General features: G+C 38.4%; 1 protein-coding gene across 1 annotated transcript in view; it reads right to left on the minus strand.

Annotated features, from left to right (window-relative positions):
- Positions 1–682: 682 nt before the first annotated feature.
- Trpa1 (transient receptor potential cation channel subfamily A member 1) overlaps positions 683–25,782 on the minus strand; it is a 44,724-nt gene continuing 19,624 nt past the window's right edge. The window contains exons 9-27 of the mRNA XM_006974737.3: positions 25,653–25,752; positions 24,981–25,081; positions 23,873–24,042; positions 23,630–23,794; positions 22,123–22,237; positions 19,582–19,748; positions 17,688–17,781; positions 16,722–16,781; positions 15,522–15,620; positions 14,429–14,499; positions 13,734–13,896; positions 12,652–12,741; positions 10,810–10,979; positions 8,903–9,032; positions 8,333–8,515; positions 6,645–6,713; positions 4,033–4,143; positions 2,330–2,427; positions 683–1,686 (exon numbers count right to left, since the gene is read on the minus strand). Coding sequence (XP_006974799.2) covers positions 1,488–1,686; positions 2,330–2,427; positions 4,033–4,143; positions 6,645–6,713; positions 8,333–8,515; positions 8,903–9,032; positions 10,810–10,979; positions 12,652–12,741; positions 13,734–13,896; positions 14,429–14,499; positions 15,522–15,620; positions 16,722–16,781; positions 17,688–17,781; positions 19,582–19,748; positions 22,123–22,237; positions 23,630–23,794; positions 23,873–24,042; positions 24,981–25,081; positions 25,653–25,752 — 2,355 coding nt within the window. The 3' untranslated portion in view covers positions 683–1,487. The remainder of the gene's footprint in view (positions 1,687–2,329; positions 2,428–4,032; positions 4,144–6,644; positions 6,714–8,332; positions 8,516–8,902; positions 9,033–10,809; positions 10,980–12,651; positions 12,742–13,733; positions 13,897–14,428; positions 14,500–15,521; positions 15,621–16,721; positions 16,782–17,687; positions 17,782–19,581; positions 19,749–22,122; positions 22,238–23,629; positions 23,795–23,872; positions 24,043–24,980; positions 25,082–25,652; positions 25,753–25,782) is intronic.

A 25,782-nucleotide genomic window follows, 5' to 3' on the forward strand; every position in this document is an offset into this window, starting at 1 on the left:
ACTTGTACTGGATGTATTTGGCAGCAAGAAGGTGGAGACCATCAATATAGCCATCTCTTAGACCATGTAAGTATACTGTGGTGGGTGCACAAAATAAGATGGACTGTCAGAGGCCCTACACTATATGGACATGAGGTACAATTTATCTTGTAACCTAAATATAACATCCAGTGGGAAAGAATAACAAATAGAAAAAGAGACGCAAAACAATAACATCTATGAATATAAAAACACTCAGAACAACCCTGTCCACATATAACATATGGACATGCATAGCTAAAGTCATGTTCATGGAGTAGATGTCTTCTGGAGTTGGTGAGTGAATAAACATGAGAATCACTTTATGAAGTTCCATGCTGGGGTATGTGAATTCACACTTTTGTATTACACATGAAAGAAATAACAGTGTGGATCTGATGAAGGCACGTTTGTAATTTTCAAAAAGCTAAATGCAACAAAAATCCATACTGCTATCCCTGAGGAATGACTGTGTAGGTATTATCCTGTATTAAGACCATTGGTATACAAGTTACTTTCTGTTGCTCTGATACAATGCCATGACCAAAAGAAATTTGAAGGAAAGCAGTTTATTTTTGCTTACAGTTCCAAAGGAAGAGTCCATAATGGACAAGAGGTCATGGCAGCAGGACCAGGAATCTGACTGATCACATTTTTCATCCACACCCAAAAAGTAGAGAGCAAGCAAGGTTGCCAAACCTCTCTAAACAGCAACACCAATGGGGTCCAAGTGTTCAAACGCATGAACCTATGGGCAACATTTCTCATTTAAACCACCACAATTGACAAAGTAAATACAGAGGGAACACACAGCGACTATAACATTCACACTTACCACAGTCTACTAATTAGGACTTCAGTCAAGTGTCTCAGGGTGATGCTAATGTGAAGCTGAAGAAGGGAGGGACCATAGAAACAGATTACAGTGTCCCACCCCAGGTTCTAACACAGGAAGGCTTTACATGGTAGAAGTTTGAATCTAATACTTGGGACTATAGGCATCTCCTGTTATATAGTTATGCCACTATATATACCACTATATATAACTATAGTTATCTAATTATATTATATCAGCATATATTAAATAGGAATCTTATATTGACATTTGTGTCCTGGCTTAATAATTACATTTATTCTTGTCCTTCATAATGTGTGTTCTAACAACTTTGCTTTCAATTCAGTCAAATAAGATTACCCTTCATTAAAGTCCAACTTGAATATGTCAGAAAGGATATTCCCAATACGTGGTGATTGACATAAACGATAAATATATCATTTTCAGGAACTACAGTTTCCCATGCAGTGACGGTGACATCTGTCCAACTCCTATTTCTTTGCTCTTTCCAAACTGACATTCACTGAAGTAAGTCAAGCAGTAGGTCTCCCACTCCCATAAGGCACCCCACTAAAGGTCTGAGTGACTAATGCTTAGGACTAATATATTTATAATATATACTATATAATAATATTTAGTGTGGTTTTGTCTTAACTGCATTCAACACAAAATTCCATTTGCTGTGCATGTGCTCCAGCCTCTCCCTCTTAAATCTGTCCTGGAAAGAACAATGGTTATCTTCATCTTCTGTCTCTGAGATGATTTCCATCTTCTGGATAATAAGTTTGATGAGTTCATGTTGCTTTTCCAAGAGAGAAGTGAGGTCCTTCAGTCTGTAAGAGCACACATGTGTCAGGAACTTATTTTTAATCCCTTCCCCTTTCTTAGCCCTTGTGACTGCGGCAAGAACGAGGGACTAGAAATGATCGGCACCAAGTAACGGCTCAGCTTGTAGCCTCATTGTCGCCATCCATTCCTGAAGTGGGAGTGATTTTCCCTAAGTTACAGGACTACTTTCTGACCAGCTGTTGTTTCTAGCTACTGATATGAAACATGCATAGAAAGGTTAAGCAGCCTTCCCATGGACATAGTTACTAAATAGTTGATCAGGAATCTAAACTCAGGTAAACTGTAGAGCCCTCTTGCACATCTCCTGTCCACTAGGTAGCTATTCAAGGGATTCTCCAAACCTTTTTAGGGTTCTGTTATGTGAACCCAGTTGGCTCATGAAGAATATGGCTTATGATAATGAACCCAATAGTAAGGAAATTAGCATTTAATTCTTATCCATTTATTCCTTGGATGGCAAACTGGCTGGTGAATGGTCACAAATAGAGTCCTAAAATATGTCTCTTGATTTTCAGTGCATGAGCAATGTCCCTCAATAAAGCCTAATTTCATATACGAGAAAAATACCAGTATCATAATGTAACTGTACCCAATTTCCCACATGAAGATAGATGGAGAAATACAAACCTGTATTTCTGTTTCAATATTTCCATTTCCAAACACATGTCAGTGTTTGGCACTTCTTGCCGTGTTTCTTGTGTACAAAGAAAGTAATGAAAAAATCGCTGTGGGTAAAACACAGTAGTTACTAAGGGTGAATTAAATTCAGAACTACTTCATGAGCACGCATCGAAGCTCAGTCCCCAAGTCAGGTTCAGCAGGACAAATTTTCCTAGGCTACCACTATGGCCTTACAAAGCTCCTCATCTACCTAGGAAACCATCAGGCCAATAGCTACAGTGAAGTCATCCATAATAGAAAAATTTAAAAATGCAAATGATACAGAAGGCACAAAGGTGGGAGGGGCTGTTAAGAAAGGACTTTGTTGTACCATTTTACAAATTCTCATGAAAAATGCCCATTCTGCATTATGAGCAGTACTGTTCCATATACAAGGTGTTAATTCTTTGAAACTGCTCTGCCTCATAATTGCTCACAATTCAACTGCTGAACAGTATTTCCCATATAGACATTTCTGAAGTTAAATTTTAATAATTTTTTACTTAGTGTTATCTTTTTTTTCCCTGGTAGCAGGGACAGAACACTGGGCCTTGCAGGTACTGAGGAACCTCTTTAACACTGAGCTGTACCCCAGCTTCACCGAGTGTCTTTTAAATCATAGTCGACTAGAGAAGGTCAGGTGTAGATGTGAAATGGCCAAGAATGAGATAATTCTAGGAGTCCAGGACATGAAGGAATTCAAGTGAACTATGTTTAGAAATAGAGTGGAGTAGAGGGGAGAAGAAGAAGAAGTAAGGGGATGTCTTACATAACCAGGATGGCTAGCCCACCTAGGCTGGTGAATAGTGCATGAACTGCGGCAGTGAAACCTAGGGGAACACTGGGACCTTTTCTCCGTGGGGAGGAGAAGGTGAAGCATGGCAGAAGTGAAGTTTGGCTTTGGGTATGCTAGGTTTAAAGACGCTTTGAGACAGATGAGTAGAATCTTAAAAGTGGTCAGTTGAATGCAGGGCCTGGACCTCAAAAGTAAGCTCTCAGCTAGAGAAATGAATTATGGATATTCTGGGCTTAGGTGCAACCATGTACAAGATTAGGGGATAGCTTGGAGTTAAAATAATACCTAAACTAATGTGCAGAGATTATGATTTTGTGACTACACAAGGTAAAATCAACCTACAAAGAACTCAGAAAGAAGAGTCATAAGATGTGAGCAGCCTGGGTGTGACAGAATTAGGATCTAGAACTTGTGACTTTTAGTATGGTTCTTCTTTCGTATAATATACTGGCCTTACTTGGTCTTTAATTATTTTACATGACTTCTAAAGTAGACATTCTCATATATGTTCTTTACTTTGTGTTCTATATTTGCATTTAAACACACACATCTGAATATAAGTCTACACATAAAAGTATGTGGCAAGTGATTAGGAAAAGCAAATGAATACCTGCCCTTGTAGACAGCTACTAAAAGGGTATAGCCTGCCCATCTATCTGCCTGAGCTTACAGGGATGTGATGCTGTGCATAAACAGATGTCTCCCTCCTGACATCCTGATACTTTCATATGTGTTATGCACTTGCAAAAATACAACCACTTCTTTCCCACAGGCAGAGCAGACCCAAAGTCTTCCCAGGGATACTGCTAAGGTCAGCACAGTGAATGACTGTCATACAACATTATTTGGTATGCTCTTCCTTAAGAGTACTTACCAGCATCCTGCCATGCCTGGGTCTGTTCGGATACACGATGGTGGACTTCTGATCTACTTTGCGTAAGTACCAGAGAGGCAACTTTTTCTCTAAGTTGGTATGAAGTTCCACCTAAAATGTATATTGGGTTTATTAATGAATCATTAATTAGTCTCTGAAGCAATCACCTCAAGAGCAAAATAAAAGTGGATTCCCGTGTCCTGATTTATACCCAGTGACTGAGCTGGCCAGGCTTCCTTCACCTTCCACTTAGCTCAGTCATCTACTTGTCCCTCTCTCGCCTCATCCCCCACGAGGCCAGAGCAATCCACAAGTGAAGTCGAAGAAATGACTGAAGGATTCAATGTTAGCAAGTGAATGTTTAGTGCTCAGGCAGGGGCTGTAATCCACACTGAAGATACAAAGAAGAACGAGACAGCCTGTATGCTCAGGGTGTTACAACGCCAAGAGTTCAGCACTGCTGGGAAGTTTGAATGGTATGATGTGCCCAGGACAGGAGAGGAGGGATTGCTTAGCTGGGGAGATACAAAGTGAACACACAAACGCAGTTCAATGCACAAAACAAAAGGAAAACCAAAATGCAACTATCACGCCTACAATCCTTCTGTGTTTTTTTCTCCGTATGTTAGCAGGGCAGAAAGTTTTACCCATGATATATATTGAATATAACTTCTCTTTGGAGACACAGTATTTCATCTCTTTAATGTTTCTGTTTTGAGCTGGTATTTAGTTTAATTCTCATATTGTTTATTAATTTTTTGGCAGTACTGGGGGTCCAACCCAGGCCCTTACACATGCTCAGCTAAGAGCTCCCATTGTCTTCCATGGAACCCTCAATCTTCCATTTGTCCTGTATCTCTAGCCCTTGGTGTCTCTCTGGATGTGGTGGTTGTGACAACTGTGTAGCGGCACTCGCTTTCTAATCTAAGACCACACTGCTTTCAACACCTAGGATTTCAATGGCTTTCATGAATAGTGAGCTATAACGACATTCCTGAGCAAGGTGCCGTAAATGAAGTGTGCCTCAAGTAAGACACACTCACTATCTGGCTTACCATTTATTTTTATGATGTACACCACCCTTTGCATACTGTAAATTAGTTTCCATTTTAAAAAAGCTATGTTTTCTCCGGGTGGTGGTGGCGCACGCCTTTAATCCTAGCACTCGGGAGGCAGAGCCAGGCGGATCTCTGTGAGTTCAAGGCCAGCCTGGGCTACCAAGTGAGTTCCAGGAAAGGCGCAAAGCTATACAGAGAAAACCTGTCTCGAAAAAACAAAACAAAACAAAAAAGCTGTGTTTTCTTGTGCTTTGCTTGCAATTCTGGTCAGATACTTGTTTTGATTTTTATGATAATTTGCTGGAGATCAAGCCCAATGTCTTTCAATGCTAGCCAAAGCCTTTATCCTAGAGCTACATCTCCAGGCCCTCATTATTCACTGCCCACCATCTCTCCACTAATTCACCCATTCCATAGGCAGTGCAAACACCCAGACAGAAGAGAAGCTATTTTAAAGAGGGACTCCATCTCTCCCCAGGCCTCAGGCTATAAGACTGTTTAAATATTGGAGTCAACTTCTATTCTGAGAAAAGGAAAAGGTTGGAGCCCTGATGCCAGCCAGGAGAACAGCATGTATGTTAGGAAGACATGTTACTTGGTTTTAACAATACATAAAACCAGTTTGCAGGACAGTGTGGAGCCAAGGCAAAGATAAGTCAATGATGGATGGGATCACACCTTGACCATGAGTACTTAATTACACATGCTTCACATGCCAAACTTTCAGGAGAGCTTCTGAATGGAACATTTGGGCTGTAATAAGAAAAAATCCTCATATCATTTGGGTTATGGTGACACAGGCCTGTAACCCCAGGACTCAGGAGGTTGGGCCAGGCGGATTATTAATTCAAGGCCAAAGTGAGTGACAAAATGAGTTCAAGATCAGCCTGATAGAACACTCACACCTACACACATATACCTTCACATACACACACAGATACACACATACATCTACACATACATACCTACATTCACACCTACACACACATACATGACATATACATAAAAAACACATACATACACACTTACACAGATTTATATCCATGCATGTACACACTCATACACACACATGTACATATATGCACATACATAGACACACACATACAAACACCTATATGTACACACCCATATACACACATATAGAGACACACAAACACATGCACACCTATACACACATGCATACAGATACATTCACATATACACACACATACAAACACATATCTACACACACACACACACAAACACACCCTCACATCAATGTTGCATTTGGCTCAGCATATAATTAAGCTAGTTTCTTCAGTTGGCTATAACTTAACCTGATATGAGTTGTCAGACACTTTCTCAATTTTTCTGAGTAGATTACTCCAAGGTGTTTTTTGACAATCCCTTATCTTTTAATTATAACAAGAACACACAAACAGGCACAGGTGGCAATTCTCAATATGGAGAGACACCTATATTAAGAAATGGTGCACTTAGAAAATCAGCTTTCTTATATACAAGTAATCATAAGAGTATTGATTTCAATATGTGTTTAATAATTATAATACTTACCTGCATAGCAATCCTCTTCAGTGATGCATGCTTCTGGACCTCGGCAATGTCCCCAACTGCCAAACCAATCTATAATATGACAAAAGATCAATCATAGCTCAAAAAAATGCAATTAAGATTGGTCTTACTTTCCATTCAAATGTCAATAATTAAACACCATCGACTAAGTGGTATATAAGCAACTAAACACCATAGGCCAAATGCTATATAATCTAAACAATGTGAATTTGTTTTTTCCATTTCTGGGGCCAGGAAGTCTAAAACGATATTAGCAGATTCAGTGTTGTACATAGTGTCTTTTATATATTCTCAAGGAATAGCAGACAAAAGCATTGTAACAAATTCCAACACAACTTTTTCACACAGGTGAATCCTGCACATGAGTCCTCTGTCCTTATGATATAGTCATTCAAAGGCCTGGGAGCTTTTAATACTATTATCTTGATGATTAAACATTCAAACTCTGGCAAGATCTCTGCCAAAGTGGAAGAATGAGTGATGGGGCTGGAGTCATTGGTTAAGGAAGTCTGTCCAAAAGACCTGACACTTGAACTTTGAAAGATTACAGTTAGCCTCTGGTGGGATTGTTTTCCATGAAAAAGGAAAAGCCTGCACAAGAGTTCCATAAGCATGAAGGAAAGCTGAAACAGTCCTGGGGACGATGGGGATGGGGTAAGATCAAGATGATGGTGAGCCAAGCATACAGATGGGTTTGGACTGGATTAAGACTTCTAAAGAGTTATGAAAATGAATTTAATAGGCCCACTTTTAAAACAAAATGATCAGCTTTTAAATAGCTATCACTGTAGTGAAAATGCTTAGGAAGAATTCGGCAGAGAAATGAGATTGTAGACTCTTCCAATGACCGCTATGACAGAGATGAAGTGCCCTGAGGATGTAGGCCACCTGGAGGAAGATGTGGGAGGTAAAAAAGAGCAAAGATGGGGAGGCAGGAACTAAGAAACTTTCCATGATCTGGACACCATGTCTCTGGACCATGGGAAGCAGGAGGTGTTAAACCTTATCTTTCTAAGTTTGCTTCCTTCTGTAGTTTCTTGTAGTAACATAAAGCTGACTAATACACCCCAAATACATAGATGTTTAAGGGGTTAAGAATCCTTGGTATTTGTGGTTGTTTGAAAGAAAATGGCCCTTCAAAAGGAGTGTCACTATTAAGAGGTATGGCCACCAGGCGGCGGTGGCACACTCCTTGATAATCCCAGCACTCGGGAGGCAGAGCCAGGAGGATCTCTGTGGAGGCCAGCTTGGTCTACAGAGCGAGATCCAGGACAGGCACCAAAACTACACAGAGAAACCTTGTCCTTAACTCCTCCCCCACCAAAAAAAGCAGTATGGCCTTGCTGAAGGAAGTGTGTCACTGTGGGGGTGGACCTTGAGGTCTCTTTTTCTCAAGCTTCCCTCAGTGTGACAGTTAGTAGACAGTTGTTGCCTGAAAGATGTAACACTCTCAGCTCAAGCACCACATCTGCCTGTACACTGCCATGCTCCCCTTCATGATCATAATGGACTGAACCTCTGAAACTGTAAGTGAGCCACCCCAACTAAATGTTTTCTTTACAAGAGTTGCTGTGGTCATGGTGTCTCTTTCCTGCAATAGAAAACCCTAAGACAGTATTATTAAATGTTCCAAGTAAAATTAATGGTGTGAGCAATGAGATATCACTTACTAGTAAATTCATGAGAACAATTGGGACAGACATTGTGAAGGCAATAAGTTGCCCAAAGGTCAGAATTGGATATGCCAATTCCTTTCTTAGGAATGGTTCTAGGAAGGCATCTCGATAGTTGATGTCTCCTAGCATCATGCTGAAAGTCTGGATTAAGGAGAGCAATGGAGTGCTGAAGGCATCCTGAGAAAAGAAGAAAAGGAAACAGGAAATGAAAATCTCATATCATGAAAAAGGGTTTCCGAATGACTAAATGATGAGAATTATACTAAGAATACTTTTAAAATTCACACATGTAACTCTTAAGATACAGTCATGAGAAGTATTATTAACAAACTACAATCATCAAAAGTAAATATAAAACACATTTTGGTGCTTAAATATAAATTTTTGACCAGAGAAAAATCTAATAAAATGATACTTTTTCATCAATAAAGTCATTTAAAAGATGTATAAGATACAAACTATTCAAATACAGTTATTAATTTACTAGGCCATTAGGATTTAAGTATAAATATGTATTTCCAATATTACTAGTAATGATATCAACCAAAGATGTAAATATCTCACTTGGAAGTTCAGGAGGACGTAAAAGCTGAGGCCAAAAGCCAATAGGAGGAAGATAAACACACCCGTTGATCTCAACAATGTTTTAAAAATCACCTCCAACATAACAATGAAAATTCCACAGTTCTCAAACCTAGAAAAGCAAAAGTATTAAAGCAGTTGCTCACTCTGGTGTCAAGGGGTGTTTCATTCAGTATTTATCATCAAGTAAGTCAGGTAAGAGGTTTAATAGAGGAGATCACTGAAGCCAGGCATTTTGGAATAAGTAATAAATGCAGATCTTCAAGTAACCAAATCTTCTTTTCAAACTATTGGGCTGCTTCCTCCTCCTCCTCCCTCACTTTCTCTTCCTCCTCTTCTTCTGTTTTTTCATTCTTCCTTTTTTCTTTCTCTCCCTCTTTTTTCCTTCCTTTCTTCTTTCCTTCCTTCCTTCCTTCCTTTTTTTTAAATTTGTTTTTTGACAAGGTTTCTCTGTGTAGCCCTGGGCAGAGTATTTCTTACTAATGCCAGCTTTCTTTGTTTTACCACTTGACCAAGGGGATGACAGTTTACTCTAAGTGATTAACAGAAACCCTCACAACCCAAATAAAAGAGAATGAGGCCTGTTGTTTAATAAAGGGATCAGGGACAGAAATTCTGTGATGGCTCAAGTAGAGACCAAGTAAAGGAGCTCATGTTCTCAGAAGCCCCCAAGACAGGACACGAAGTACACAGTTACACTCCTCCATCCTTACAACCCACCCTTAGCATACTACACTGTGATGCTTGGATACACAAGTGCAAGATCTGGCCATTAGCTTGTACTCTTCCTTTGTCAAAGACTCTTTAAAAAAATCACATCATATAACAAGCTTCCACTACTTAAATTATACCTGAAAATAAACATCCCTTTGTACTTTATAAACATGTATACATATTATATGTCAATCAAAAAATACAGTTCTTGGAAAATCTGAAAGGAAATTTAGCTATGTTCCCAAAGAGAACCAGAAATGTGGCCAGATCACTGACAGTGCCTGACTTGACTCTGCGTTCCTTCTGGGTCACTGCCTTTTCCCAAAGCCCTGTCCTCCCTCTCCAAGGGCCCACACTTCAGTCAGCATAGCTGCACTGTTTCCAGGGATGCAGATTAGAGTGGGGTAAGCATATCCCTGGAGACCCAAGACTCTCCGGTCCAACCTATCTCGGCTTACTAGCTGAAACCTTCAGTAAATTGCTGCTATTCAGTGTTTAAATTTCTTCTTTGACACAATGGAGATAGTGCCATCATAAACATGTTAAAAATGATGCTTAACTCAGCATCAGCAGTTGTTGGGATGAGAACTTGGGCCACTTTCTCTCTCTTGAATCACTTACTACTTTTTTAAAAATTAGATTATTTTATTCCCTGTTTTTCATTACTTTTATTCAATTAATTTGAGTGTTTTAACTCAAAGTAAATTTTTTACCAAATAATGTCAGATGAAACAAGAGTAGCTAACACTTTCATTTCCATTTCTGCCCACGTTTGATCTAGGCTTGTTGATGATGGCAGATTTGGCACTGAGGGGACTATGGTCATGTCTGGATACTTTTTGGTTGTTACACTGAGGGTGGGGATCTGCAGCTAGTGTCTAGTGGATAGAAATCTGGAATGTTGCAAACTACACAACATCTTGTTGCATAGGCAGAACTGCTCCCTCTACACAATTACATACACCAAAAATAATTATTGGGTCCCAAAGTGAGGAGTTAAAGCCTCAGTCTACACACCGAGGCTCCCACCCTTCAGGATTAATATATTAACATCCTCACATTTAAAATGATTGGAGACAGTGAGAAGCAAGTTACAAATTCACATCACTTAAAATAGTCTTTCTTTGATATTAAAAAGGTTTAAAGAATATAAAAATCATCCAAACTGGTCTTACCTCTGAAGATATAATAGAAAGTTCATCCAGTATAAGAATATTGCTATCGCTCCACATTGCCACTGCATATATGCTGGGATGTTGAGAAACAAGGGTAATACAAAGATGATGCTGGTTGTATAGATAATCCATTCCAGAGCATTGTTGTAATCCAGGAAGTAATTTCTTTTCTGGATAGAGAAGGGTGGAGAATTACCACATGGAGAAAGCTGGCATTTGTATGCTTTAAAGACCAAGCATCACATCTGTCATTCTGAACTGTCAGACTTACAATCAGTGCTAGAGGTGGCGAATGCACTGGCTGTCCTAGTGCTCTGGGTACCTGATAACTAAGAAAATGCTGCATGTTTTTGTTAGTTTTCTCGATAAATGGCATATTCCCTCTTAGGGGACTTCTGTTTGTTTGGCTGTTTTTTTATTTTTGGTTTCTCGAGACAGGGTTTCTCTTTGTAGCCCTGGCTGTCCTGAAACTTGCTCTGTAGACCAGGCTTGTTTCTAATTCACAGAGATCCACCTGCCTTTGTCTCCCAAGTGCTGGGATTAAAGGCATGAGCTACGACCACCTGGCTTAAGGGAACTTCTAAAGAATTGCAGATTGGTCTCATAATTCCTGAGACACACATTTCTGGCATTGTGAACAAGTCCAGCTATAAAGAAGTTTGAGACCTGTGCTGAAAGTTAACCAGAGAACAAAGCCAAAGCAAAATGATGTGCTTAGTAGAATATTCTAGACATTAAATGTTCCATACCATAGACCATTTAAAAATAAACCAGAAAAAGGGAGATCAGCTCTAACTGAGGATTTATATAATGACATAGTTTTTAAGCTATAATTTGAAATGTTCAGTTAGGAAGATGAAAGAAGATAAGTGAGTCTAAATAATGTGCCCCAAATAATTTAAGGTAAACCAACTATGCGACTTGATTCTCAGGATTGTGACAACTTACTGAAAAAAAGAATTCACATACACATGAAAGTATTTGTGATGTATAATAGGAAGTGAATACAAATTTGTATTAATTCCATAAGTCTTTAATACAGATATCCATGCACTTACATTATATAACAAAGAAAAATTTCAAAAATGTAATGCTACAAAAGAGATATGATTTATAAAAATTCAAATTATATGCTTAGAAATAAAGGATCTTTCTCAGTTGCCAATCAAAGAAAAGATCTTCGGATAGTTAATAAAATTCTTATGTCTAATGTGCACCTAACTCATTATCTTAAAAATAAGAATAAAGTAATAGAAAATGCCCTGATAAATTTCCGAGTCAGGTATGTGGCACATACAGAAAATCCCAAGATTCCAGAAGTGATGGCAAGAAGATCATGAGTTCAAGGTCAGATTCAGCCAGAGTAAGACCCTCAGCTCAAAAAAAAGTTTCCATATTTTATAACAATTTGGTTTTTCAATAAAAAGAAAAACCATTCCTCTTATGGCAACGATTCAAAGACAGACCTGTTTGAAGTAGAAGAAGCTCCTTAAAAATACATTTCCAATTTGAAATTAAATTTATAGTATTACAATTAAAATAACTCTCGGCAAACGATCTTAAATAGTACAGGAGCAAACACAGTGAAGCCCTTCATGATGATCGCAGTGGACTGACAGTCCCTCCTGGAGCAGGAATGGCAGAGCAGTTCTTCCTCATATGTGCAGCTAGGCAGAGTGACCTGACCAAAAAGTATGTGATTTCTACATTTTGAAGTTCCCATATGAGTCAAGTTGTGTGAATTGAACATGACCAATACCATTTAAATAATTGTTTACTAGTTAATTCATACTCTCGATATTAAAATAGTTATAGTTTAGAAATACAAACTAAATTATGTACCTGTTGGAAAATTTGGACCACTTCTTTGCAATATCCAAATATACTTGATAAGAAAACAAGAACCATACATATTGTTATTGGAAATGAATTCTGAAACAAAAAAATGTAAGACAAAAGGATTATAAGGGTTCAAGAGTAGACAAATCTTATTTGCATCATCATTTTCCACTGGTAGATTTTATTTTACTTCTGCTTCACTTCTATGCACTGTCTACAATTGCATTAAACTGAAAAGTATCATCATGCCAATACTCATCTCATTAGTAGAGGTTACATACTCATTTCATACCCTGATTATTGCATGTTCAAACACTGCCAAGTGAATTATGAAGGGGCACAGATCTGCAGATCTACATATATTTTTAAAAATTGTGGTAAAGTACACGTTATAAAATTTACTGCAATTTTTATTGTTTGTATTTGTTACTTGTTTTGTGTATATGGTATGTGCACACATGCATGCATGCATGCACTCATGCTGTAACATGAAGGTCAAGATCAGAGGACAATTTCAAGAAATGGGTTCTTTCTTCCTGTCATTTTGGTCCTGGGTATTAAACTCAGGGCATCAGGCTTGGCAACAAGTGCTTTTAACCACTAATCCATCTTGCTGCCTCCCACCTCACCCCCAATTTGCCATTTTAAAAACTCTATGTCTTAAATACACCTTAACATTTTAAAATATAAATCCTATCATTAAACACATTCACATCATTACATCAGCATCATCACTATTTCTAAAGTTTTCCCATTATTTCATTAAAAAAACCTCACACACAACAGCTCTTCCTATTCCCCTTTCCCTATATTCTCCATAATTACAAGTCCATGCTATTTCAGAAAAGTTGTAAGTTCTCACATTTAGCATTTTAGCTAGACGTCAATTTCTTTGCATATTGTCTTATTGACCATTTGTTAATATTTGTTCTCAACCCAAGAAAGTTTTAGAAGAAATTTTTACCACATGTAAGTTCTGTTAATAATAACCAAAGTCCCGATACATCATGATAGTGAACTTGTTATTTCTAAAGAAAAACACATTTTTACATTCCTTAATTTTAAATGTTGAAGTTTTGAAATACCAGAGTGTCTACTGGATCCAAATTATTACTAGTTTCATTGATGATTCCAGTGGAGTTGAAGGCCATTCCAGGCTTTATTTTGACAACAAGAAGGGTCATGGGAATGAGACCAAGACAATAAGATCCTAGGTTCATCATATGGGCTCTGAAGCCATAAGCACACCTACAAAACAATGAACAAATCACAACTGAGTCATCTCAAATACAAATATTTACGGACACCTATGGAAGAAATAGCAATGATCTATTTCGAACATCTATTTTATAAATTCCTTGTATTTTACAACCAAAGTTCTTCCTATTCACCTTCCTCATTTTCAGAGATAGAATCTCAGTTGCTGAGCAAATGACGATGCAAATATCACCAACTCATGGAAAAGTAGTGTTTTCAGCCCATGTGTCATAGCTGCAAATTGAGCCTTTCTGTACGACACCCCTATTGTCTCACTGCTTACTAAACTTCATGACCCATGAGGCTGGTTTGTGTCTCACATTAAAAATCATGTATTTCAAATCTTAGTGTCAAAGATAACCATAATGATTTTTAATGACAAAATTTGCCTTCAATGCTTGCTCTACTCAAATTCTAAAACATAATAATATCTAAAACAGCAACATACCACTGCAATATAATTACTTAGAAGTCTGGGTAGAGTTAAAGGGAACATCATTTTAAACAGAAGACTAGTACCCACCATTTCATAAGTAAGTATTCCTTACACACAGGGTGGTTGAGAAGCTCTATGCGGTTATGTTGTACCATGACCTGAAAACAAGGAAAAAGTAATAAACACAATGTTGTTAAACAGCTGAGGATGAACTGAGTCTTTTGTTTTCTGATTTATGATGTTATTATGGTATTATGAGTGCAACATTTGGTTATTTTAGAAATTTTGATAAGTTCAAACTTTCACAAAAAAGTAAAAATGTGCTGGGTGGTGGTGGCACAGGCCTTTAATCCCAGCACTTGGGAGGCAGAGGCAGGTGGATCTCTCTGAGTTTAAGGCCAGCCTGGTCTACAGAAAGAGCTCCAGGATAGCCAGGACTACACAGAGAAACTCTGTTTCAACATCCCCCTCAAAAAAAATTCAAAAAAGAGAGAGAGAGGAGGAAGAGGCAGGGAGGGAGAGAGAGAGAGAGAGATCATTTTTATACGGTGCAACCACTTGATTTAGTATGTCTTTTTTAATCTCTGTCCCAATGATGTGGTATAAGCTTGTTAATCTTAAATAAGGTTGCAGCAGAAATAGAAATTATAGATAAATTGGCAAGAGTTTACCCTCATTCTGTCTTTCTAGAAGGAATTTCATCAGTAGGGCACATACAAGCAGTTAAAATAATGTATACATTATAAGCTTTTGAGGGTGTTGTTAGTAACTATTAGTATCTATTTCAAAATTATATTTTAATTATCACAGAACTATAAAATGAGAAATTAATGACCTGGACAGTACAGGAGAACCCACCAGATCCTTTATCATTCACAAAAACACTGATTTTAGCATAATACTCAGAGCACATTACCTTGGTGAGTAACAGAGACCCCAGTTAAAAGGATCCTGCTAGACAGATGAACATATTAAGCTACAAAGGCTATTCCCCAGAGAAGATAAATGCTAGAAAATACCAAAGTGAAAAAATACAGGCTTGGGCAGCATTGCAGGTATGGACATCATTGCACTATAAAACTGTCTCCCCAGAGCTCTTCCATTTCCATCAATCATGTTGTAGCCAAGCAACTCAGAGTCTGAGTGGAAAAAAGTCAGCTAACACAAACACTAGACTTACATTGAGAACTGTCAGAGGCTCATATCTCACATCCTGGGTAGGTGTCAATTTTTTGGTCATTGCTAGTGGGCACTGAAGATATTTGAAATTATATTCAATCTGTGGAAGACATACATTTAAAATATTAGTCTAATAATTAGTTTAGTAAAGATCTCCAACTACTTCTTTTTAAAACTCTTGTTGAGATTTATTTATTTATTTTAGATGTTATGGATGTTTTGCCATCATGTATGTCTGCACACTTCATGTGTGCTTAATGTCGACAAATTCCAGGAAAGGGTATTGGATCACCTGGAACCAGAGTGGTGGACAATTGTGAGCCACAATGATGGTGCTGAGAATTGAACCTGGTTCTTCTGGAAGAGCAGCCAATGCCTTTAAATACTGAGCGATCTGTCTAGTGCCCTGTCACTTCTTCTTGATAAATCACATATGCAAGCTTAAATTTTTGCTGAAAGTCAACTGGTGTAACTATTAGTAATTTCAAGTGGAGAAAAGGAAATTAAGTTATTACATGCAAATTACAAAAATAAATATATTACAAAGATATTTTTAATTTCTTTACAGAAATGAGGAAAAAATAGAATTATATGACTTAGACCCTTGTCTACATAAATGATTTGAGCTACCCAAAATTTGGTGGTCTAGATTCATAATCCTGAGAGAAAATGATTGCCACTCTGTACTCTCAGAACCAGGAAGGACAGGACGTCCTAGATAGCTTCATAGATGCATGAGAAGCATCTGGATTACTGGTCATGAGACATGTGAATTTTTAGATATTCACTCTTCCCATTAAATATGTAAGTAAATGTAAATACTGGAAATAACACTAAATAATGGCATTAGAAGTAACTAAATAGAGGCTGGGCGGTGGTGGCACATGCCTTTAATCCCAGCACTTGGGAGGCAGAGGCAGAGGCAGGTGGATCTCTGTGAGTTCAAGGCCAGCCTGGTCTACAGAGTGAGTTCTAGGAAAGGCTCAAAGCTACACAGAGAAACCCTGTCTCAAAAAAAAAGTAACTAAATATTTGGGAGAAACAGAATGTAAGGAGAATATTCTCTCATAAATAAATAGTGCAATATGAAGCCAATACCCATCATCTGCTATAGATTGTGGAACTACAGTATCATCACTTTCATATTTTCAAGCAATTTTTATGAAGTACACTTCAGATTATCTTAATAAAATAAACTTACGTGGTAGTCTTGACAGGACTTGTCCTCTGTGGAAGGGATCATGCAGAAGTCTAAAAGAACCTTTGAGAAAGAAAACCTAGTTAAGATATTGGGGGAGCAGATTGTACATGAGAAAGAATTTTATTTCGAGTCTACAATAATCTACAAGCTATTCCCATGCTTTCCTCTGCTTCACGATCCTTCTCCAGGAAGAACAAGGAATTGGGAGTTTTCTCCTAATGACACTGCTGCCCTAGGAAAGGCCATATTACATTAATACCACGAATTTGCTTCCTGTCACTAATATGGTCCTTTAGGTTATATGCTCATCTGGGGTGCAGGAGCCTCATAATCATGTTCTGCAGTGCTCATCAAGCCGTACACTTATCTTTATGTTTGAATAGACACACATATTTAATAGTATCTTCCTAGTACAAAGAAAACAATTCCATAAGAATGACCATATATAACCACTACCACTTAACATTAGAGCAGAGTGTGCAAAAAAGAAGAAATGGAGTGTGCCATGTGGGAGAGGCTTCTGCAAATAAAAGTAGCTGCTGTTCAACCTAGTGATTCCTGCTCTCTGAGAAGGCCGTCCTGGGCCTTTTGATTTATATAGGAAGTCAGGTACCTGTATCCTTAAGGAAAACATCTTAGGATAACTGTTAGAAACAAATGCAACTGTAAAAAGCTTTCATTCAGGTATCAAATACCACTGTGTCTCTGCCCTAAACTTGAATTATTTGAAGAAGAAAAGTCTATTTACCAAATTTTATTATATTATAGGCAATAATTGTTAGAATTCTTTTTTCTAAGCAGGTCCTCATTAAATATTTGTTGGCTATTTTCCCTCATAGACTTTGAAAATTAAAAACTGTGAAGATAGAAACTACTTTTATGAGGTCATGATTATAAGTGTAAGTCCTCCTACCACACTACATGCCAAGCACATACCCATGAAGACTTTTGCTTTAGGGAGCTTACTTTCATGCACTCAGGAAGGTATTCTACCATTTCCATGGTTGGACATCTGTTGCTTGGAGAATAATGACTGAAAACTTGAAGACACTCATCCCATCTGTAAGGAATTCATAAGAGAAGAACACTAATTAATCATGTTTTCAATATAGTTGAAACTGAAGATTTCATAAAGTTGTAGTAGAACTCCCACTTTAATTGTATTCTTAAAACATCATGTACACACACTGACTGCAATGGAGCCAAGTGAACCAAGAACAATTCATCAATATTATACTAATCCATTAATGGGGATTAGGAATGCAGGTGAAGTCCAGAACAGTTGTTATCATGACTGTTCTGTCTCTTTCTTTAACTGTTTTTTAAAGAAGGAAAGCCAAGGCCATTGTCTTCTTTCTCACCTGCAATTCTGACATGCTAATTCCTTCGGAGGTGATTGTGTTAGGCAGATAAAGTCATGCTCACATACTTGAATCAGCAACTTGGTATGGCATCCATATTTAACTCATGTACATGCATACATGTGGTGCATTGAGTTGAATTGAAAAATAACATGTGTTGAATATAGTAGTGTGGGTAGATCCTGACATCACATTACAGAGTGCATCTGTTTCTTCACCACCATCTAGAGAGATGGGACTGGAAGGTACTTAGTATTCTAAAGAGAAATTCAATCTATAGCAAGTAAAGACGAGCTCATTTATCTCTAAGACAATACTTGTAAGATGAGTCTGATACTACTGCTACCAACACAGATAAACTTTTTATGAGTAAAATTCATGTGGAATATCTGCATTATTATCAGAAAAGATGGATAAACAGTTTGATTCACTGGTCTTTCAAAGTGAACAAATTTCTTAAGACTCCACAGGCTCCAAATGAAGGCTAGATCAGCCTTGAATACGAATATTGGTCACTTTGTGTTCCCAAATGGGTGACAGGGGTTATCTGAATATTTATTTGTGCTGCTATAGAGAAACTGTGTTTAGAGAGTGGAAAAACCACCATCTAACTTCATCATTCAAACTCTTTATAGGGGCTAGAGCTCAGTGGTTCAGAGCACTGGCTGCTCTTCCAGAGGACTTGGGTTCAATTTCCAGCACCCACATGATGGCTCACAACCATCCACAACTCCAGTTTCAGGGACTAACGTGCTCTTCTGCCCCCTGCAGGCACCTGCTACACATGTGGTACATATACACACATGCAAAAAAATTTTAAATAAATAAATAGTTGAAAAACAAGAGTAAACTCCTTAGAGGATGATTTACAAAGGCATATCCACAAAAGGTCACATATTATAAAGGGACATTTCATTAAATGCCATTAGTAACCTTATCATACTTTCCACATTGTTATTATTATTTACCCGTGTTTATTTGTTTATTGGTTGATTGATTGATTGATTGTGTTTGTCTGGAAGAACAAGCACCACAGTGTGCCTTTAGGTTAGAGAACAGACAACTTGTAGACGTCAGCTCTTTCCTTCTATCATATGAGTTCTAAGGATCAAGCGCAGGTACTCAGGCTTGGTGGCAGGCATGGTTACCTGATGGGATAGCTCCCCTAGTCCTAGACTTATTTTCATCAGCACCCAGTTTTGGAGTTTGTGCTGGCAAGAGCTGTCACGGCCAGAGTTTGCTTGACAGTAACCTTGTTGCCAAGAGCTCCCTGTGCCTGGACCCCGGGCATCTCACCAAGGGCTAAGCAGGTAGTACTGGGCTGTCATGTTTGGTTTGTAGAAATCAAGACTGAGGACAAAGCAATGCTCCCACTGTCAGCAGTAGCCGAACAATGGGCATTTGCATATGTTGGTTCAAAGCTGGAGCACGTCCTTTCCCTCACTGGTTCTCAGGCTACCCGAGGAAGCAGGTCACAAGAAAGACGGGAAGACACACACCTCTTGCTCCTGATGGTTGTGAGGACCACTTCCTTCCGCTTGTTGTGCAGGGCGATGTGCAGAAAGGAGGCTTGCTGCTTGTTCAGGACGATGTCAGCGTTGTAGCTCAGAAGCATAGCAACCGCCTTGGCGTGGCCCTCCCGCGCTGCAAAGTGGAGCGCTGTGTTCTTCACCCAAAAACAGAGCATGGAAAGTGGGGTGAGAGTGGCGAGAGTCCTCTGGCTGCTTTGTTGCCTTGTTTCATTGCTGACTTTCTTAAAAGGATGATCAACAAAGCTAACTATTTAATAGCAAGTATATCTATTTAAACCTCATGTTCACAATGAAGCTTTAAACAATGAGTTTATCATTGAGAGAGAGAGAGAGAGAGAGAGAGAGAGAGAGAGAGAGAGAGAGAGAGAGAGAGAGAGAGAGAGAGAGAGAGAGAGAGTTGCTTTGTGGTACTCTGTGTTGCTTCTTTGGTGAGATTACTCCACGAGGACAAACGAGAAGCTTTTAGGATAAGGCTCCAATAGTGAGCACAAAAGTGCATACCCCTGAGGACTTAGCACCTGTTAGAACTCTAAATTCCAAACTTGGGGTTCTAAAAGCATATTAAGAAGTCAGAAATGATTATAAGGTTGCCAATTTGTCATTTTCTCATACGAAAATATTTCTAAAAATAGAAATAGAAATCATGATGGACTATCTCATTTTGTGAGGAAATGCACATTTTGGCACTCTATAAACAAATGAGGAGAAATGCCGATTTAATTGTTATCTTGACACAACAAAGAGCATTTTATTTGAGGAACTGTCTAGGTCTGGTTGACCTGTGGGCATGTCTGTAGGGGTTTGTCTTGATTGTTGATTGTTATAGAAGGGCCCAGCCCATTGTGGGGAGCATCATTCCTTCAGCAGGAGTTCCTGAACTAGAAAAGACAAGGCCATATGGGAGCAAGAAAGCCAAGATTCATTAAATTCTCTGTGTTCTCTGCTGTGTATGTGATACAGCTACCTGCTTTGAGTTTCTGCCTTGACTTCCCTTCAGTGATTGACTGTAACATGGACTTGTAAGCCTGATACAGCCTCTTTTATGTGTTGTCAGGGTGCTTTATCACAACAACAGAATTAAAACTAGAACAGAAATTGGCACCAGAGTAATAGAGTTGTTGATATGATGAACCCCATCTCATGAATTTTTATGGCTTTGAATTATTTTGTTGGAGAATTTTGGTACTTTAGATTGGAAAAGCCATTGAGTGCTCAGATCATCAGGATAAGAACTCAAATTGAGTAGGAACCAGAAAGCAAGAACTGATGCAAAGGCCATAGAGGAGTGCTGCTTACTGACTTGCCCATCATGGCTTGCTCAGCCTGCTTTCTTATAGAACTCAGGACAACCAGCCCAGAGGTGGCCATTCCCATAATGGACTGGGCCCTCCCTATCAACCACTAGGTAATAAAATCTCCTGTAACTTAACCTTATACAGACATTTTCTCAGTTGAGGTTCCCTCCCTTAAGATGGCTCTAGCTTGTGTCAAGTCAACATAAAAGTAGCCAGCATATTTCCCTTTGGAATAAGAATGCTTAAGCATGTCATTTATTTTTTACAGGAGCCCACACTTAAGAGACTTTGGACTTTTAAAGAGGCTTTGGATTTTTAAAGAGTTGGCTTTTTAAGGACTTGGCACTTTTAAATTGGATTATATTTCATATATAATATTAATGTGAGAACTTGGAACTAAAGAAAGGAAGGCTACTGTTTACAAGTGATGTGGGTGTTCATATGTCAAGTTGACAAGAGGAGGATTCTGATGGTTTGGATTGTCAACTTGCTACAGACTATGGTCAGCCTAGGAGCAGAGCCTCAATTAAGGAGTCCTCTAGATCTGATCAGCCTGTGGGCATTATCTTGAGGACATTGTCTTAACTGACTCTGCCCACTGTAGGCTGGAAGAACATTGCTGAACAGAAAGCAAGCAGCAAGAGCCCATTCATTTCTCCTGGCTCTAGTCTGTGAATGTGATGTATAGGTGCTTTGAGTTCCTGCCTCATGCCCCCCCTCTCAGGGATAGACTGTAACCTTGAACTGTAGGTCCAACAAACCCCTTTTTCCCACTAAGTTCCTTGTCAGGCTGTTTTGTCACAGCAACAGAAAAAAAAAAAACTAGACTAATCCCCAATGGAAGATAACAAGATCAATCCTTTCAAATTGCTATACTTTGTGTCAGATGACTGTCTTTGGGAACAAACACTCAATTCTGCTCTCTTTATTAATTTTTTGGGGGGGTTCATAGGGAGAGATAAAATTTTGAGGTGTACTCATAGGCTTCTACAGGTGTGAAGGACAGTTTCAACTCACACACATCCTTCAATGTTCTCTACTTTCTAGTCTCCTTTTGCTTATTCCTCACTTCAAGAGACTGCTTTTAAACAGTTCAATAAAAGGCTGAGAGTAGAGCAAGGGGTGGAAAGAGGGTTGTGAAGAAGGCTTTCTCACAAGCTGGATGTTTGCTCTGTGTCAAGATTTTGATTTGGGCAGAGGGATCTATACTTACCCCTTCTTCATCTAGTCGATCAGTACACTTCAAGTTAGTATCAAGAATGACCTTCATGGTCTGAGTGTACCCGCCCATGGATGCATGATGCAAAGCTGTCCAGCCATTGTGGTCACTGTTAAAGAAGTAAGAAAAGACATGCAAACACTTACAGATCAAACATGGAAAGTGATGCCACTAAGCTTCTTTTAGCCTGGGCAGATGGCAAAGCATGAGATGTAACAACTCAATATTTAGTGAATATTTCTATAAGGTAGTTTCAAGCATAGTAGTGTAGCTCACTTACTTACAATTGTGATTCACACATATACATTAGTGAAGTATAAAGGATGTAAGAATGTTACCAAACTCTTGAGGGTGGGGGAAAGTACAGTTAATATAAAGCCTAAATGGGTTTGCAAATGTTATTTTCAATCTTGTCTCCCTAAACGTTGTTTCAGAAAAACCTCCCTAATTGTTGTGTTGTCCTCACACTCCCCAGTGATTGCATGGTTGTAAGATGGGTAATGATGGCCCGAAGAATTTAGGTCTACAGTCTCTCGTGTTATCAAAGGTATTTATCCCTTTTCACAGGAATTAAAGACACAAATGTAGTGAGAGCCTGTCAAATTGGTGATACTTTACAAACTACAACATAGGAAGGAAATGACACAAGCTAATTTTGGTACCAGTAAGTAATTGTTCAGGTTATGAGAGCCACCTTGCTATTTCAGTAATGCTATAATTAAGCTGGACCTGCATGTGTCCCTTTTGCAGGTCTGACATTCTGTGTCCCTGAGAAGCAGAAAGAGATGGGGCAAAGCACTGAGTTCACAGCTGTCACTCATGTGCTACTATCAATATTCTGATGAAGAAGTTGGCTGATGAACATGAGCCTAAAGACCTGCTTGCTCTCTGCCACTTGGGTAAAGCTTGAACATAGCTCAATGTACCTGTAGAAGTGTTTCTAGGTTTTCTTCCCTTTTTGTAAAGATGGAGCTCGATTACACGCAGTTCATTATGTTTCATATTTTATCTTGTTTTTGTGAGTCATGTTAACTTTCTTTAAGTATAAGAGAGGTTGGTTCAGTTTGAATGTTTCACATGGCCACTTTTTTGTACCTCTCATTTATTAGACTGAAGGGAAAACCCTTTGTGTTTGTATGTGTGCATATGTACACATACATGTACTCACGTACATGAATGTAGCTCTGTATTTGAACAAGAAGATGAAAGAACAATGACATAGAACACAAATATTTTAAAGGTTCTTAGAAAAATTCCCCCAAAGCCACTTATTCTATGGCAACAAGGTCATAACTCTATACACTGAATTTGACATTTGAGAATTATATTGAATTCCAATTTAGTGTTTGGGAAATTATGTATGCTTTGAAAGATTAAACGAGATAAATAGATATTTTATTTATTGATAGCTAAAGTTTTATACCATAATTTAAAACATTACAAAAAACAATCTAAAATGCCTAAATTTAAGACACATGAATTCCATGCACTCACGACTCACCTGAGAAACAATGCTCCTTTCTTCAGAAGAAGTTGAACAACTTTATCATGTCCATTCTTTGCTGCCAGGTGAAGAGGGGTCATTCCATGGAGATCCCCTTCATTCAAAAGCCTCGTGTCACTTATGTCTTGTAGAAGCCTCTGACATGTATTGATGCGTCCATAGCTTTAAAAGGTTCATATGCATAAGACAAAATAAAAGACAGAAACATACGTGCTCATGTGTTGGGAGTCTGATCCTCACCTGGCAGCAAAATGCAGGGGTGATTTCTTATCTTTGCTTTTGGAATGAATGGATACATTGAACCCAAGGAGGTTATTTACAGAGACTGGGACTCCCTGCCTACACGCATAGTGGAGAGGCGTACATCCATCATTGTCTTCATCCATCACTAGCTCCTTGATATGTTGCATCTGTGGGAAAAGGGGTATTTTGATATGATTGCCATCATGCTCATAGGGTAGGTTTCAAACTACTGTGTAGCATAACATTTTCCAATCTAGCCCTTGAAGACAAATCTGCAAACAAACTAAAGGCAGCTAGAGGAAAATAAATATGGACGAGGTCTCATGCTTTGTCCCTCTATCATTTCAAGTTGAGGCCTCGAGAGACCCTGCAAGTAGGGAAAATACTTAATGCTGTATTCTCCGAACTATTTGACCATGATCGCCCTCTGCTCCTCCCTTCATTGTTTGCACAAACAACACTTGAGAGCCTAAGATGTTATGTTAAGCAAAACAAAACAGATGGAGGTCTTGAAACTGGATTTATTTAATTTTAAAAAATAGATGAAGCAAGACTATAAAAGGTAAATGAGTAGGTCAATCAATATAATAAACATTTACTTTTGTTTAAAAAGTTTAAGCCCATCCACATTTTGACTCTTTATTAAACACAATAACAACATGAAAATCTACTTATTCTAAGAAATATGATATACCACATGCACTTAATAGTTAAGCAGTAAATATTAGCTGGCTCATTAAACATGAGCCTGTCATTAGTGAGTCAAATGTGTTGAGTAGTTTTCTTAATGGATGGTGGAACATTACTGATTCATCTTTATACTTGGCTTCTCCATTCAATTCACAGAAGTGAAACAGTAGAGGAAAATGAATGATTATCAGTGGGCCCCCATTATAGATGAGAGTACAAAACCCCCTGTAACTTTCAAAACAGTCTGGATTATCATTATCATCAACTAATTATTACCATCCCCATTTCTATGGTGGAAATAAAGTTTCTTTATTTGAAATCCTAGAATGAACTCTCATAACATAGATGGCAACAAAATCAGTTTACTCTTTATTTAACACAACTCAGTCTATAAAAATTCATGGATATACAATACCTGCATAAACTCTGGCCGCAAATTTTTTAGTCCATAAGGCTGTTGTACAGTCAAATGTAAAAAGTTACGCCCCAGATGATCTTTTATGTCAACTTTGGCACCTGGAAAAAAGCACAGAAGAAATGTAAAATCTACTCACGTGTTTGTAAATGGCCTTCGGTGGGTTCTCCACTTTCCAAGCCTTTGACTTACAGGCAACTATACTTAGGTGGGAGAACTGAACATATTTTAAAAATGAGTTTACTTTACGATATGTGTGTGTTTGTGTATGTGAGTAAGGGGTGAAAAATATCTGGTGCTTTACATTTCTATGGGAATCCTTAAGTTTTAAGTATAAAATTTGAATATAGAGTGATGAAGAAAGGAGAAGCTTCTGTTCCCACAGTACCAGGCTTGTCTGTAGTAGGGACAGTGACAGCAGCTATACAGACGTCTGCTGGGACAGAAAGATCACATGGTCAGCACATTTCTGGTATTTAGCTGTCTGATATATATTATGTGTTATTGCTACACATTGTCCTCTCAATATTTTTTACTGGACTGAACACTAGTTGAGGCTTGGAATGTATTCCATTAACCTTTGTGTGCGCACAGAATGTGTCCCTGTGCCTGACATGAGACAGATGGTTAATTAATGTTTATTAAGCAGATTGGCTTGCTTCTGGTTAGTACCTTTGGAGAGGAGCAAATTCACAATATTCCAAGATGCAGAAGCAGTTGCTAAAATAAGTGGAGAGCGTCCTTCAGAATCAGTGCTGTTGATGTCTGCTCCCTACAACAAAGCAAGTCATTCAACAAAGAG

This window comes from Peromyscus maniculatus, chromosome 2 (genome assembly GCF_049852395.1).
Source record: "Peromyscus maniculatus bairdii isolate BWxNUB_F1_BW_parent chromosome 2, HU_Pman_BW_mat_3.1, whole genome shotgun sequence".
Taxonomy (NCBI): Eukaryota; Metazoa; Chordata; class Mammalia; order Rodentia; family Cricetidae; genus Peromyscus; species Peromyscus maniculatus.